General features: G+C 31.7%; 2 protein-coding genes and 1 long non-coding RNA gene across 4 annotated transcripts; 1 reads left to right on the top strand and 2 right to left on the bottom strand.

Annotated features, from left to right (window-relative positions):
* Window positions 1–2230: 2230 nt before the first annotated feature.
* On the bottom strand, window positions 2231–3415 carry LOC112792733 (probable WRKY transcription factor 65). 2 transcript variants are annotated; one of them, XM_025836077.2, is made up of 2 exons: window positions 3219–3415; window positions 2231–3134 (listed from the first exon to the last, which is right to left on the bottom strand). In XM_025836077.2, exons 1-2 carry the CDS (start codon window positions 3377–3379, stop codon window positions 2507–2509), a joined length of 789 nt encoding a protein of 262 aa, XP_025691862.1. In that variant the 5' UTR covers window positions 3380–3415; the 3' UTR covers window positions 2231–2506. The 2 variants fall into 2 exon arrangements, with proteins under 2 accessions (XP_025691862.1, XP_025691861.1); XM_025836076.3 differs by having other exon boundaries at window positions 2231–3137; window positions 3219–3379.
* LOC114927440 (uncharacterized) lies at window positions 2372–3714 on the top strand. The gene is made up of 2 exons (XR_003817985.2): window positions 2372–2989; window positions 3235–3714. It is a non-coding gene; the product is annotated as an uncharacterized lncRNA (long non-coding RNA).
* A 10010-nt stretch (window positions 3715–13724) lies between these two features.
* Window positions 13725–14432, bottom strand: LOC112771820 (uncharacterized). The gene is made up of 2 exons (XM_025816642.2): window positions 14299–14432; window positions 13725–14213 (listed from the first exon to the last, which is right to left on the bottom strand). Exons 1-2 carry the CDS (start codon window positions 14383–14385, stop codon window positions 13851–13853), a joined length of 450 nt encoding a protein of 149 aa, XP_025672427.1. The 5' UTR covers window positions 14386–14432; the 3' UTR covers window positions 13725–13850.
* Between the last annotated feature and the right edge of the window lie 247 nt (window positions 14433–14679).

Genomic DNA, 14679 nt, shown 5'->3' with positions numbered 1-14679 from the left:
ATACGACGATGGAGGAGAGAGGCCAAGAGGAAGTAGCATGGTCTGAGGAGATGATGGAAGAGACACGATGATGAACAAGACGCCGGTGACGAAGGTAAACGATGGTGTCACGGTTATGGATGAGGTCAGAAGAGCGCTTGAGAGAAGAAGAGAGGGTTGAGGAGTAGGGGAGTATGGGGTTGAGTGTGTGTGAGAGAGATGAGAGTAGCGTCATTTGAGTCTAGGGATTACTTGGTTGAAAATTGCATTTTGCAACTTTAGTATTTATATTATTCAATTATTTATTTATTAAATGTGCGGATCCGCAGATTTGCAAATTGGATACATGGATATAAATGTAATAGCTTGTATCCGATTCTATCAGAATGCGGATCGAATAATATTCGCAAAATACAAATCGGATGCGGATAAATATTACAAATTTGTGAATATTATCCAATCCATGTGTAACTCTACAAGCAATTTAAATATTAGGGAAAAGGACAGATAGGTCCCAGACCTTTTAAATTTTTAACAAATACATCCCTGATAAAATTTAAATACAAAAAAATCTTTGACTTTAACAAATGGAGGACAATTTAATTCTTTCGTCCATTTGCCTCTCATACACTAAATGGAACTGGCTAACGTAGTTGAAATGGTGTCCAGGTGTCTGTTACGGTACCATACTGGAAGGAGGATAAAATTTGAAAAACAAATAGATCCCTAGTGATGAAAACGACGTCGTTTGAGGGCAATAGCCTAAGACAAGCTTCACGAACATCCATTGAATCCTTAGCATCAGGCTTCAAGAGACAATCCTTTACCATCTACACACACACCACATCAATCACATACATGCATGCATACATACATACATACAACATGAACAACGAGAGAAGAGAAATAAGAAAGTAGCATTACCATGACAACAATATGATCAGGAACAAGTTGACCTTTCTCCATATACTGTTTAGCAAGCTTTCCATTATCACTGCCAGTGGCAATCTCATCCCTAAGCAAATCGCCCAACAGCAACGTGCACTAAACCGTACTTCACAAATTACATACGAGTAATGAGTAAGTGTTTAATAAGTTCGCATTGAGTGTCTTTTTCGGAAGCAGGAGCACCCGAAATCATAACCTGAAGTCTGAAGTGGCTCGTAATCACGTTAAGGCTGTGCATCGATTCCAGGCGTGGCCACAATCTGAAAATCAAAGTCAACTACAGGATCAGCTAATGGAAAGGAAGATAGAAATTGAAATAGTGAGAATAGAATGATACCACGGAACTTGAATTGGAATTGGGGAAGTGAAAGGGAAAGAAGAAGAGGCAAAGACGGCAGCACCGCAACAGAAAGTGAGGGCACAAGAAGAAAGATGACGACGAAGAGTTGAATTAGAAGAAGGACAGTAGCTGAGAAGTGAAGTAAGTGTTTTGGAATTAGTGAAGCTGACGGTGATGGATGGAGTGGCCAGGGATGCCATTGCCACCATCTCTTGATGCTCATAGCTTCAATTCCAATTATCCCTATTTGCAAAATGATGTCGTTTTTATCAGCAGGAATCTATTTGTCTTTCAAATTTTATCCCCTTTTTAGCATAGTACCGTAACAGACACCTAGACACCATTTTAACCACATTAGTTAGTTTCATTTGGTGTATGAGAGACAAATAGACAGAAAAATTAAATTGTCTTCTGTTTATTAAAGTCAAAAAATTTTTTGTATTTAAATTTTGTTAGAGATGTATTTATTAAAAACTTAAAAAGTTAAGGATTTATATGTCATTTTTCCTAAATATTAAACCAATTAAAACCAGTACGCTTATATAAACAGGTATTAAAACTTCATTCATAAATCACAAGTCGTAGAGTTCTATAATTTGTTGCAATTTATGGTTTATAAACCAAAAAAAAAAAACAAGCCGTTGAGTTGCATTCAAACATTCATTCATGGATTTTTTTTATATGATCTTTTTATAGTATAAAAATAATTTAAATTTTTTAAAAAAATAAAAGATTTATAAAATAGATATACAGAGGCTTAATGGAAATGTTACCTGTTGTATGTATTCTGTGGGTAAAGCTGTGATGATCAAGTACTCTTGTAGTAGAAAATATATGAGCTTCAAAAAATTTGATTACCATTTGAAGGTAAGATATGTATTGACTTATTGTAAAACTATATGATATATATGGTGCTGGGAATTGAAGGAAAATGAGAGAAAAGATGGGGGACCACACAAAAAATAATAGAAGATGGCTGGTGATACACGGCCAAGTTATGCTAATTACAACCACGTTCATACAAGATACAACACATACACATACCCTCCCTAATTAATCTTTTTTTAATCTTATTTATTCCCCTTTTCATCCCCACTTGTTCCCATTCCTCTCCTTTTCTATTTTCTTTTTTTTTTCCCTATCCTCAACAAACCGAAACTATAAAAAAAAAAAAAAAAAAAAATAATTGAAAATGTTGAGTATCTTCCGATCCAAGCTGTAGCACCACCAGCTCCGTAATCAACTTGGGGTCCCACACCAGCGCCGCCGTTGCTCCGCCGTCTCCAAGAGCCCCCGCCGGAACACAAGGGAGCACTCGGGCAGCTCTCCGAGGTCCGCAAAGAGCGAGTCGTCGTCGTCCCCCATGGGCAGCACCACCGAGGCCGCCACATCCGCATCGTCGTAGCCAGAGAATATGGGGCTGTCCAGTACGGCGGGTGAAGACGTGCTGGGAACCGCCGAGATGTCACGGAACCAGCCAAGGTCATGAATGATGGAGTCGTGGCCCTCAAGATCCGGTTCGACCGGGTCCACAAGTAGGTCCTCGGCGGAGGGCTGGGGCTTCTTAGTAGACGATCTATTGTGGTTCCGTGAAGAAGGCCATGGATGGTTGTGTTCGCATGAATATGTAACTACCAGCATGGTGGGGTCCACTCGGCTTCTCTCTACTTGCTTTCTCGCCGGACACCCCTTTGAGCTGCTACATCTGTAGTATCCTCTCGGGTAAGGGGAACCTTTTATGGGTTTCTGGCCGTACTTCCTCCATGCCCATGAATCTGAGGGTGGTGGAGTGTTGTTTTCCCCTTTTAGCCTCGGTCCTTCTCCCTCCTTTATTCTTATATGCACCACCCTTTTTTCTACGCCTCGCCTGCTTTAATTAACCACCAATCATTACTTACACATATAATTCATTTACTTAATTAATAGTTCATTATTCTTTAAATAAACTAACCTTCTCTTACTTGAAGATGATGGAGAAGAAGTAACCAAGGCATCAATGTTGAAGAGGGTGGAATTTGAAGGAGGGGAGTCCGAACCATCATTGTCTTCTTGTTCCTTCATATACAGATTTCTGCTACTCCTACTACTCCTGTTCCTCAACTTACTATCCATGTTTAGGTGCAAGAATAACTCCTTTGATTTGACTATTGATCCCACAAATGCTGATGCTGAATTATATTGTGGCTGTGGCTAAGCGCCTAAGCTACAGCATTGAAATCAAAATTAGGGTTATTATAGCTAAGCTAATAGATTGTATATATTCCAATAGTGACGATGAAAATTGAAGAGAGGTGAGAGAAGAATTAAAAATGGGGATTCATGTTGACAGATTGGCCAACCTATCTCTATGGCCCTTTCTTTATTAGACGACGTGCGATCAAATACTTCATCAGATCGTAACTCATACTCATTTATATCAATAAATAAAAAAGATATCCAATTATATATGTCATATGAAAGCAACCCTAGCTTTCTTTAATGTACTCCTTATTTTATATCAGATTTTTCCAATAAGGATAAGCCCTTTCTTTATTTTTTGAGGGGCCTAAAGTCTTCCCCCTCTTTTGTCATATGTGCAAGTACCCTTTCAACCAAAATTTAGTATAGTTTTTTGCTTACATATGCATCTCGCCTGCTCTCAATAAATTAACTGCTGGCTTCTTATGGATGGAATATAATGCCGCATCTAGAAGAATAATACATACACATGTATAGGATTATTAACCATTCTAATTTAGTCCCTAGCTATGATTTTAAACTTGGTTTTTTTCCACATTTACAGCCTCAGTTAGGCTATAATGTAAAGAAGGTACTTAGCACATAAATTAAGAAAAAGGGTGCAAACTTTTCACCAAACTTTAAAAGGGCAGGCGGAGGGGCCTCACGATGATAATAAACTTGCTTTCTTTCCAATAAAAATATAGACATGTTGATGTTTGCATGTGGGGTTTCCTTAACCTAAACCAACGAGAACTTTATCCATATAGAAGGGATAATAATATTTATTAAATCGGATGGCTATTGTGGAATTAGAAAAAGTCTCTTTTATTAAAATATAGTTAGCATTTAATTATTAAAAAAATGTGTAATTTTATATTATTAAATATAATTTTACATCATTAAAAATATTAATAATAATTAATTAATAATTACAAATCACAAAATATACTTACTCTCTAGTACTATTGTTATGAATTATGTGTGTCATTGCAAATTATCATCAACACCATCATCATCATATTATTTGCTATCAACATTAAATATTTAAGGGTTTTGTTCACCAATATCTAAATAACTACCATCAGTTCAAAATATTCAAATGTAACACGAATAAATTATTAGAAATTTAAATATTTTAAAATTTTAAATATTAAATATATTTAAACATTGTATATTTTACTAACAATAAATGAAATTAAATCCTAAAGTAGTCTCTGAGACTCACAAAATGTATCGATTTAATTTCTCACTTCCTAATTGTATTATTTATGTCTTCGAAATTGAAAAAAAATGCACCAAATTGATCCCTTTCGAATTTTCCGTTCAACTGGCTTCTCGGCGAGAGTGACTTGGCAAATGATTGCCACGCTGGACAATAGAAAATGTCGTCGTATTAAGTTTTGGCGCTAAACCCATGACAAAACGATGCCATTTCAACTAGCTAGGAAGGAATTACAAAACGTTCAAACCCCCCATATTTAAAGAGATCACTTTGTCTTCTTCATTTTCTTCGACCTGAAAGCTCCAAACCCTGGTATATGGGAGTCTTGGTGAGGGTTTTCAGGGTGAAGCAATTTCGAATTCAGAAGAACTTGGTCATCGTTGGCTCAACATGGTTGTCAATCTAGGCAAAAGACTTTGCACCTGCTAGTTCTGGATGTTAACATGTGATATCTTTTACCTTTGCAATAACTTTATTTTCAGTTTCAATATAAGTGGATTTTTTTTGAATTATTACGTGACTTGGTCTGGAGTTGAACTAGTTTTTGATTAATTTACTGTAGGCATTCTCTGTGTTCATACTTGTGCTGCTCTTGCATAGGTGAACAAGAGACTAGAGAATTTCTGTCACCCCTTGGTCACAATAGAAACATACAAGAAGATCTATGAACATCACATCAATCCTCTCCTAGGCCAATCCATGTAGAAAAAATCAGTCTAGCTACAATTAGCCACAAGCTCCTAACATTAAACGGAAACTAGAAAAACTCACGACCAAAAGAAAAAAGGACGCTAATGAGAGTACTAAAGGAATAAGAAAGTTAAGCAAACTGTTACTCTAAAGAGACATCTAAAATCACACATGCACATATTGTAGAATAAAGGGCCACACCAAAAGGGGATGCAAACAGAAAAGAGTTGATGAAGTTGATGTTGCTCTTACAGCTGCAGCAGCTGCTGTGGCAGCTTCCAAGGCCAAAGCTACTCCTACTAGGAGTACACCTGTAGCTGAAGTAAGTAACACTACCAACGAAGCACGACAAGTAGCTGAAGCTCCCTCTAGTGCAGATATCCAAAATTCTTCTCATCTGGTTGTCACAGACAACCTTCCACCACTAGTAGCTGCACCCCAATCTATAGAGGTTGACTTATCTCAACCAAACTATGGTAAAACATAAGATGAGATAAAATTTTTTAAAACTTTTGTTTTTTTACTTCTTTGTCATAGCTCTCCTATTCACACTAACTCGAACTAATTTTCTAACTTTACTCAGGCACCACCACCAATAACAACAAAAAAGCAACATAAATTACCAACCAAAAGAAGAAACTCACCACCACCAAAAACTGCTTCTGTTGATCCCATACAAGAAGCAAGTACAACAACATCTTTTAGGTTGGCAAATTTTTTGAAGTTTGTTCTAATACCAGGATTCAAGACACCAAAAAAAAAAACACTTGATATTGAATGTACTAGCTATTGATGTTTGATTATATATAGAATTTGGGAATTTGTTTTTTTTTTTGTTACTTCTATTCAAGAATAGCACATAACCAGACTGTATGGTTTATTTTTTTTAGTAATTAATACTTTACAAGAGTTTAAACTTAGAGATCTTCTTGGTTTAGAATCTAATAGCTATATTATGGTGTTTATCATTATGTGGTACATTGATAGTGTGTTATATTGACAATGTATTATTTATAATAAAAAACTGCTATTATCAATTTACTTGTTCTATTCATTCAGTTTGAATTTTATTTTTGTAAAATCTATCTACACAGAATACACCAATAAACCAAGGAGTTTTCATACATTCATTAACAAATACTTTCAAATATAGTTCTTACATTTTTACCATCACAACTAAAACTACAACTAACAAGAAAAAAAAAACAATCCTAACATTTGTATTATATATTTCTAGATCCTTAATTCAGTCTTCAAATTGCCAATCCTCAAAGCAAGACTGACACTCACTTCTTCATTGTTGTATGCTGTAACGTCTTCCAAATTCTCATTATCATCTTCTATAATGTCTGGCCATCAAAAAATCTCACACCATCTTTTTCCACTACTCTATGAGCAGCAAATTTAAGAATTAACATAAAAATACTCAACAACAATTCTTAAGGAAACACTCACATTGTAATTCGGGCATCTAAAGAAGGGCTTATTTGAGTGGGTATCCGTTCCAAATCATTGGAGCACAGGCAGAACGTTTTCTACACCCACACTGCTCTGGCATTCGCAAGGCTCACGTCCAACCATCGTTCCAACCAGCACAACAACGGCGACGAAAAATGAGTAGAAGAAGAAGAAGTGGTGCGCTACTTCTGCAGTTAGAGTTAAAAAGGGGATCAGGGACTAAATTGGGTTAAACACTTTCAATTGCCACATCATGTAACCGTTTCCAGCGTGGCAATCATTTGCCAGGTCACTCCTGCCGGAAAGCCAGTTGAACGAAAAATTTGAAAGAGACCAACTTGGTGCATTTTTTCAATTTCGAGAACATAAATAGTGCAATTGAGAAGTTAGGGACTAAATTGATGCATTTCTAAATCTCAGAGACTATTTTGGGGTTTAACTCCAATAAATATCTTAACAAAAGTACTTTTAGGGTATCAAATAGCAAAATTTATATTTAAATTACGTATGCAAATTATATATAATTTTTTACAAAATAAATATCTTAATTAATTGATAAAAAATAAATTACTTGAGATGGTATGTAGATTATATAACTTAATTAAGAGGACTTTATTAGGTTCAAATCTTAAAAATAGTAAACAAAAATATTTTTATTGAATTATATATAACAAAGTATTTTAGAAAAAAATTGAACACCAACTCATATCATATTCTTTTATATTATACATATAAAAGAACTTATTTACTACATGATTTGTGAATTTCAAATTTGTTCGAGAGATTCCTTTCAAATTGGTACAAGGTTGTCAGAATATAATCGCATAGGCCAAAACTTTAACGTATATTATCCATCATGATCTTACGCAAAATAATTACAAGCTCTCTCTAACCAAAGTGTAGGAACACAACTTTTTATATTCGTTTTCATAAACGCTTGATGCCGCATTTGAGCAAATTTTCAACTTTTTCCATGTTGGTGAAAAGAATAAAATATGTATAAATTTAAGTATATTTAACTTCATCTGAAATTGATAGTTAAGAATTGTTAAATAATTTAATATATTTAATTAAATTATGATATAACGACTCTCAATTATTAACTTTACATAAAATTAACAGTATTTGAGTTTTTACCGTATATATTACTGTAGCTATTACCAGCCTTCTCACACATCTCTAGTGGTAAGTTGTAATAGATGATACATGATTAAGATTATGATTCCTTTCTGAAATGGATATATAATATGTTAATAAGTGATTATCGACTTAATAATTACATAATATAAACAAACATATCATTAATTAATTAATTAAGTGAATAGGAAAAGGCAACGGTTACCACTTCAAATTGTTACAAGAACAAATAATAAATATATATTGATACAACATTTATTTCGGATATAAATTCTATATAATGTGTATCTTTCGAAAAGTTTAAATAACATTTGATTTTTGTCATTATGCATTCTCTTATATAATATTCAAATCCCTAATGTTTTGACTAAGTCACCCATTGCTGGCTGTGTCGCTGTCAAGATGGAAAGGGATAAGTGCTATGGTATTGGCCAATGTGTTACATCAAAAATATCAAAGACCAGAAAACAAATAAATCTTATAAGGTTACTCGAAGCGTGAAGCAATGCAACAACTATTTTTATATTCTTGATATTTTATTATTCTCCAACAACCCTAATTTCATATTTCGAGGCTCTTTCCCACAAGCCAATTTTCTTAATTTTCTAGCTATAATTTTATCAGAAATAATAATATTTTAAATACCAATATATAACTTATTAATCTACCCAAAAATAAAAAATCCATAACTTATTAGCAATGATCCAGTGTTTTAAAATATGCGTATTCAATTTTTACAGCTAGCTTTTATATAAATAATGATCCAATATTTTTTTCATATTTTTTTAAATTCGGCCTATGAAATAAATAATAAGATATTACACTCTATGCAAGTGAAATTCAAAATTTAGAAAATCTAAAATACTATATTAACATAGAATTATTGTATCTTTTATGTGAAAAAAAAAGTGTATATATATATATATAACGTATTTCTTAGGTTTCTTGTTCCCCAAACTTTGACTAGCTTTCCTTGCGGCATTATTGTGGCTACTTGCTACTATTATTCTCCTTAAATCATTTCAAACTATCGTTTTTGTTTATTTTATTGCACATCGTCAAACGCCTCATAAAGTCACTGCCACAATTCAAGAAACAGAAGTTTCCTAATCTCTTCCCGTTCATATTTTTAAGTTATCATCAGATTTCTTTAGAGTTTATCCAACACAAATTAACCATCCCATATGACAGTATTTAATTCCTTTCGATGGTATTCTAAAGTTGATTTTTCTCCTTTTTTTTAAGTTCTAGAACATTAATGTACTTCCATCTATTAATGAGATGCGAAAATAAAACTTCTCTCTCTTCTCCAACATGCTCTATATATATATATATATATATATATATATATATATATATATATATATATATATATATATATATATATATATATACTTGTCATTTTATTATCTAAGAAAAATGGATAATGGTGTACCTTTAAAAGATAGTAAATATAAGGGTATTAAGCACAAATTATATAGTACTAGCGGTTATTAAATAAAATGATATGATTTGTTTATATTCATCCCAAATTTAATAGTGTAACGTTTTCACCTTTCTGGTGAAGCTTAACTTGAACAAATCTTGTTATACTTTTTACATGAATGAAGTATATATATTGATTCATTCATTCAATAAATTTATCAATAGTGCTAATCATCCCAATCATTTGTGCGATTACCTTAGAAAATATAGACAAGAATATGATACGATCTTAATTAATACGGTACTAGCAAATGATATCCACCTATTATTGTCTGTATGCTCCGATTTTCAAAGAATAATGTGCGATGATCCCAAGGCCCACTGACAAGCAGCTAACCAATGCAATGCAATTCACGTGCTTATAGAATCCAGATCCATGTAATATGTTACTTGCATTTAATTGGAAGACTTTTTTGCACCAGTCTTTTTTTTTTCTTTTTAATATATAAATAAGTAAAAATGGTCTATTGGGAGATATAAAAATTGGACCATAAGAATTCACAATAACTTTAGGTGCTCACTGTTTCAAGATTTGAAATTTTACCCGTATTTTTTAATAATATGACTTTATAAAATGTTATGTTTAAAAACAAGGTTAATTTTAGGCTGGGAAAAATATCTTTGTATCCTTTGATACTTTCATAATACGAGAAAGTATGGATGTATATGGTTCGGTTTGGTTTAAAAATTTGGTCTAATTTTAAGTATTTTAAGAATTAATTTGGTATAATTTTACCAAGTTTAGAGTTGGATAAAAGATCTTAAAAATAAACTCGGTCATAATTTCGAGTCATATATAATTATTCTGTTAATAGTTTAACATGGCATATATGATTATTCTGTTAATATAAAAAAAATATTGAAAAAGAGACTAATCAGTTTTATAAAAATAAAGATAAAAAATAAAAAAATTTATTTTTTATTGAAGTTTTCATTATCTTTTAAAATAGTTGTCCGAATTTAAGTTTTTTTTTTCTTTTATTTATTAATCGTCTGAGTCAAATTTTGAATTCGAATATACTTATTGTAAGACAAAAAATTTTATCACTCAATCACGACTTTGCATATATGAAAGTATTATGGTTTTTTTTTTTTTTTTGGTTGGTCATATGAGAGTATTATGATTATGATGAGTTGGAGACTTGGAAGAGGTTAGAGGTTAAGATGGGCTATGTACTAAATGACCAAAATTAACATAGTCTATATAATCGTAAAAAAATGGGCGATGCTGTCCACTTTGGAAAAACATCATAATAGTCCAATTGGTCTATCCAATCCATCTTTTCACTCGCCATATAAAGGTTGGGTTAACCCAATAACCAATTGAATGCTTTAGGGAAATAGTTTGGGCTCAGAATTATAACATCAGATTGGGTTTAGTTGCATATTGATATTTATCGTAAAAAATCATTTAGTGATAATTAATTTTTAAATTTATTATTATATAAAAAATCATCTAGATAGAAAAATTAATTAAATGATTTTGTAAAGATTTTTATACTGATAATGCATCTATTTTTTTGAATTAGTGGATCGGTATAAAATAAAAATTAAAATATATTTTTTTTCTTGAAATTTATAAAAAAAATTTTAAAATATTTTTAAGTTTTATTTTATTTTTATTTTATTCTAAAAATTTTTAATTTATATCAAATATATTTTTAATAATCAAATTTTAAAAAACTTAAGACCAATTCAATAATATATATATATAGTCTTGAGCTCGACTGAATTTTTTCATCTTTCTATTGGACTAATTTATATATATATATATATATATATATATATATATATTTCAAAAAGAACATATCCTCACAAGTAGGACGGACCAATCTTATAAGGAGAGAAAAGAACATATCTTCACAAGTAGGACGGACCTATCTTACAAGGAGAGGGGTCACATTTTATAATTTTGAATATATATATATATAACTACATATATTTATCCCATTATGATATTATTTTTTATTCCCATAATAAATTATATGTATTTTTTTTATAAGATTTATCTTAAAAAATATTTTATTTAGTTAAACTTAACGTGGAGTAATGTTTATTTGTTAAATCTGACTTAATATTAAAATTAAAAATAAATAGATCAACTTAATAAAAAAATGAGTAAATTATTATTTTTATTCATAAAAATTGAAAACGCTGACATATTTATCCATAAAAAATAAAAATAATTATCTGCAGCACTTATTATCTGCAGCACCTAAACCACCATTACTGTAGCATCATCTTCCTTTCTACTCTCACTCTATCACTCAGTTACTCACTTTTCTTTTTCACCTCTTGAATATCAACATAACCCAACTTACGTGCTCTTCAAAATCACAAAAAAAAACCAAACTCAACTGAAATTGAAGAATAGAACATGTACAGATTCAAAATAAAATTCTAATTTCTTAGAACCTTCCCAAAAAATTGATAATTTTTCAGATTTCAGATCACCATTTTCATTGTAAATAACACAGAACACGAATTTGATTTTGGCGACACTAGGAGGAGATGATGAAGACGCATCGTTAGGAGAAAAAGAGAGCAGTGATGCCAAGAGAAGGAGAAGACGAAGTGTTCTTCCTCTTCTTCGGGCTCCCTCAACAACAGCGACGATGATGCGATAGCGGCGGCGAGTTCCCACATTGCCAGTGCGGTCTCCCTCCCCCTCCTCTCCTCTTCTTCTTCCTCGGGTGGGGGTGTGTGTAATGTCTCTGTGTGTGAATTTTGGAGGAAATAGGGGTGGTGGATGGGTGAAGAGAGTTAGGGTTAGAAAGGTGGATGGGTGAAGGGGGTGGTGGTGGAATTTGAGATAAGAAAGGAAAAGGGGGTGGTGGTTGGGTGAAGAGGGTTAGAGTTACAAAGGTGGTTGGGTGAAGAGGGTTAGAGTTAGAAAAGTGATTAGGTGAAAGAGGTGGTGGTGGAATTTGAGATTAGAAAGGAAAAAGGAGTAGTGGCTGAAAAAAGAGGGTTAGAGTTAAAAAGTGGTTGGGTGAAGGAGGTGGTGGTGGGATTGGAAATTAGAAAAGTGAGGGTGAAAATAAGGATAATTTAGGGATTTTAGGTAATTTTTTAGTGGTTGAATAATTTTGTTGTACGAAACCCATATTTCATGGATACAAATGATAATTTCCTTTTTTTATGGGTAGATATGTATGTCAGCGTTTTAAAATTTCATGGGTAGAAATAATAGTTTACTAAAAAAATTAATAAAAAGGATAATGTATTTTTTTTAAACCAACCAATTAGTTAATTAACAAACTAAAGTTTAATTTTCTAAACATACATAAAATTATCAATGTCTTTTTTCGTCTTCAAAAATCATTTGATATAAGAAAAATCATTATCTATCTATCTATTAATTAATATTATCTACTTTAGCTCTTAAATTACTCGTTTAAAACTGTTATTTATGTTGAAATTTTGTTTTTTGCCATAAATATTATAACAAATGAGTTTTATAATTAAGAGGTAATCAATAATTAAGTTTTTCTGATGTCTAAATAATATAATTCTAGTTTCAAATTATAAATATTAATTAGTGTATTAATAGATTTCACGTGGCTATTGATTAACTTTTTTATTTATTAAATAGGTGTAAAAATAGTAAAAATGTAATTAATTGAGAACATAGGATAACAAATTGCTTATAATTTAACTAAGATTTGAGTTCAGATTTTAGGAAATAGCAAAAAAATTATTTTTTAAAAATTGTATATAATAAAAGATATTTTTTAAATAAAATTTATGTACTAATTCTTTCTATTCTCTATTACAAAAAATATAAATATTAATATTTCAATAAAATTTATTTTAATATATTTTCACTTCCACTGTTAAAATTTTTCGGATCTATCACTACTCGCAATAACATATGACACGAAAAAAAAAAAGAAATAACTCTATCTAACAACAAAAAATAAAGAGAAAAAACACTAGATAAAAAGACTAAAAATTCATCAACTAAAACAAATATAAAAATAAAAATAATAAATAAAAATGTTGTTTTATACATTTCTAATATCAACTTTGTACTATAAAAATTTTAAATAAAAAAACATTAAATTTAACATTAATTTACTTATATTTTAATTAATTTATAAACAATATAAACTTGTTAAAATATACTATATATTATTATTAATTTATCATTCTCTGCATCGCGTATGTCTAACTCTAGTACGAATAAAATGTTAAGACATGAATTGATAGTGAATAATGATGGCAGTCCTGAAGGAAGGAGTATAAACTTAAAAAAGCGGATGAATTTGCTATACATTACATTGGATGAAAATGAAATGACATGGTATGATCGGAAAGAAACATAACTAAGAACATATGGACTATGATGAGAGGGTGGTTACAATGAATTCATTCACTCTGTTTTTCAATGGCTTTCAGAAGAGCTTCTGTAAGGTGTGTTACGTCCAGAGTTTTGTCGTTTTCTTGTGCCACAGCAATAATGGCGTCCATGCTGAAACCACCCTCGCATGATACTTTGGCATTCTCAACATTCACACTCATTTCTTCAAATGCCTCCAATATTGAAACCAGCTTTTCACCCTCTTTCCCTTTCCCTTTCTCGCACTTTATCCTCACCACAAACCTTCCACCCTTCACCTTCTCCACTTTCACTACTTCCTTCTTAAGGGAAACTGCATTTTCATACTCTCTTTTAATGCTTTCCAGGGCCACCTTTAGCTTGTATATGTATACAATACTCCTTCTCTTGCCCTTCAAAACATAAACAGTAATAACTTAATTGGTTAGAATAGTGCATATGGAATGTAAAGGAATAAGGAGGAGTAAGTTTGGTTACTTTGAGAGAATTATTAGAGTTGGCAAGTGTTCGCAGAATGTGAAGTTTTCTGCGCAAAGATATCCTTCTCTGAACCCTGCAAGTCATTGGTGAGTTCCTTCCTCTCTTTCCTGCTTTGTATAATTATTGTGTGAAGAAGAATGTTAAAGGTGGGGTTCATGCCATGGGGATTTATATAGTATATTAGGTGGTGAATGTGAATCTGTCGTATATGAAAAACTAATAATTAAATAATTAAAAAGCACCATAAAGCTCTTCTTGATTATTCACCCTAAAACACCTTTTAATTTTCTAGGAGTAGGAGAATATATTGGTATTGGTAAATGGTAATAATAGTGCTCTCTATCCATAAAGTGCCTAGCTCCATAATTGGTATTATAT

The sequence above is a fragment of the Arachis hypogaea genome, chromosome 13 (assembly GCF_003086295.3).
Source record: "Arachis hypogaea cultivar Tifrunner chromosome 13, arahy.Tifrunner.gnm2.J5K5, whole genome shotgun sequence".
In the NCBI taxonomy this organism is placed as follows: Eukaryota; Viridiplantae; Streptophyta; class Magnoliopsida; order Fabales; family Fabaceae; genus Arachis; species Arachis hypogaea.
The sequence above is the reverse complement of the archived record's forward strand: the minus strand, read 5'-3'. Positions and strand labels throughout refer to the sequence as shown.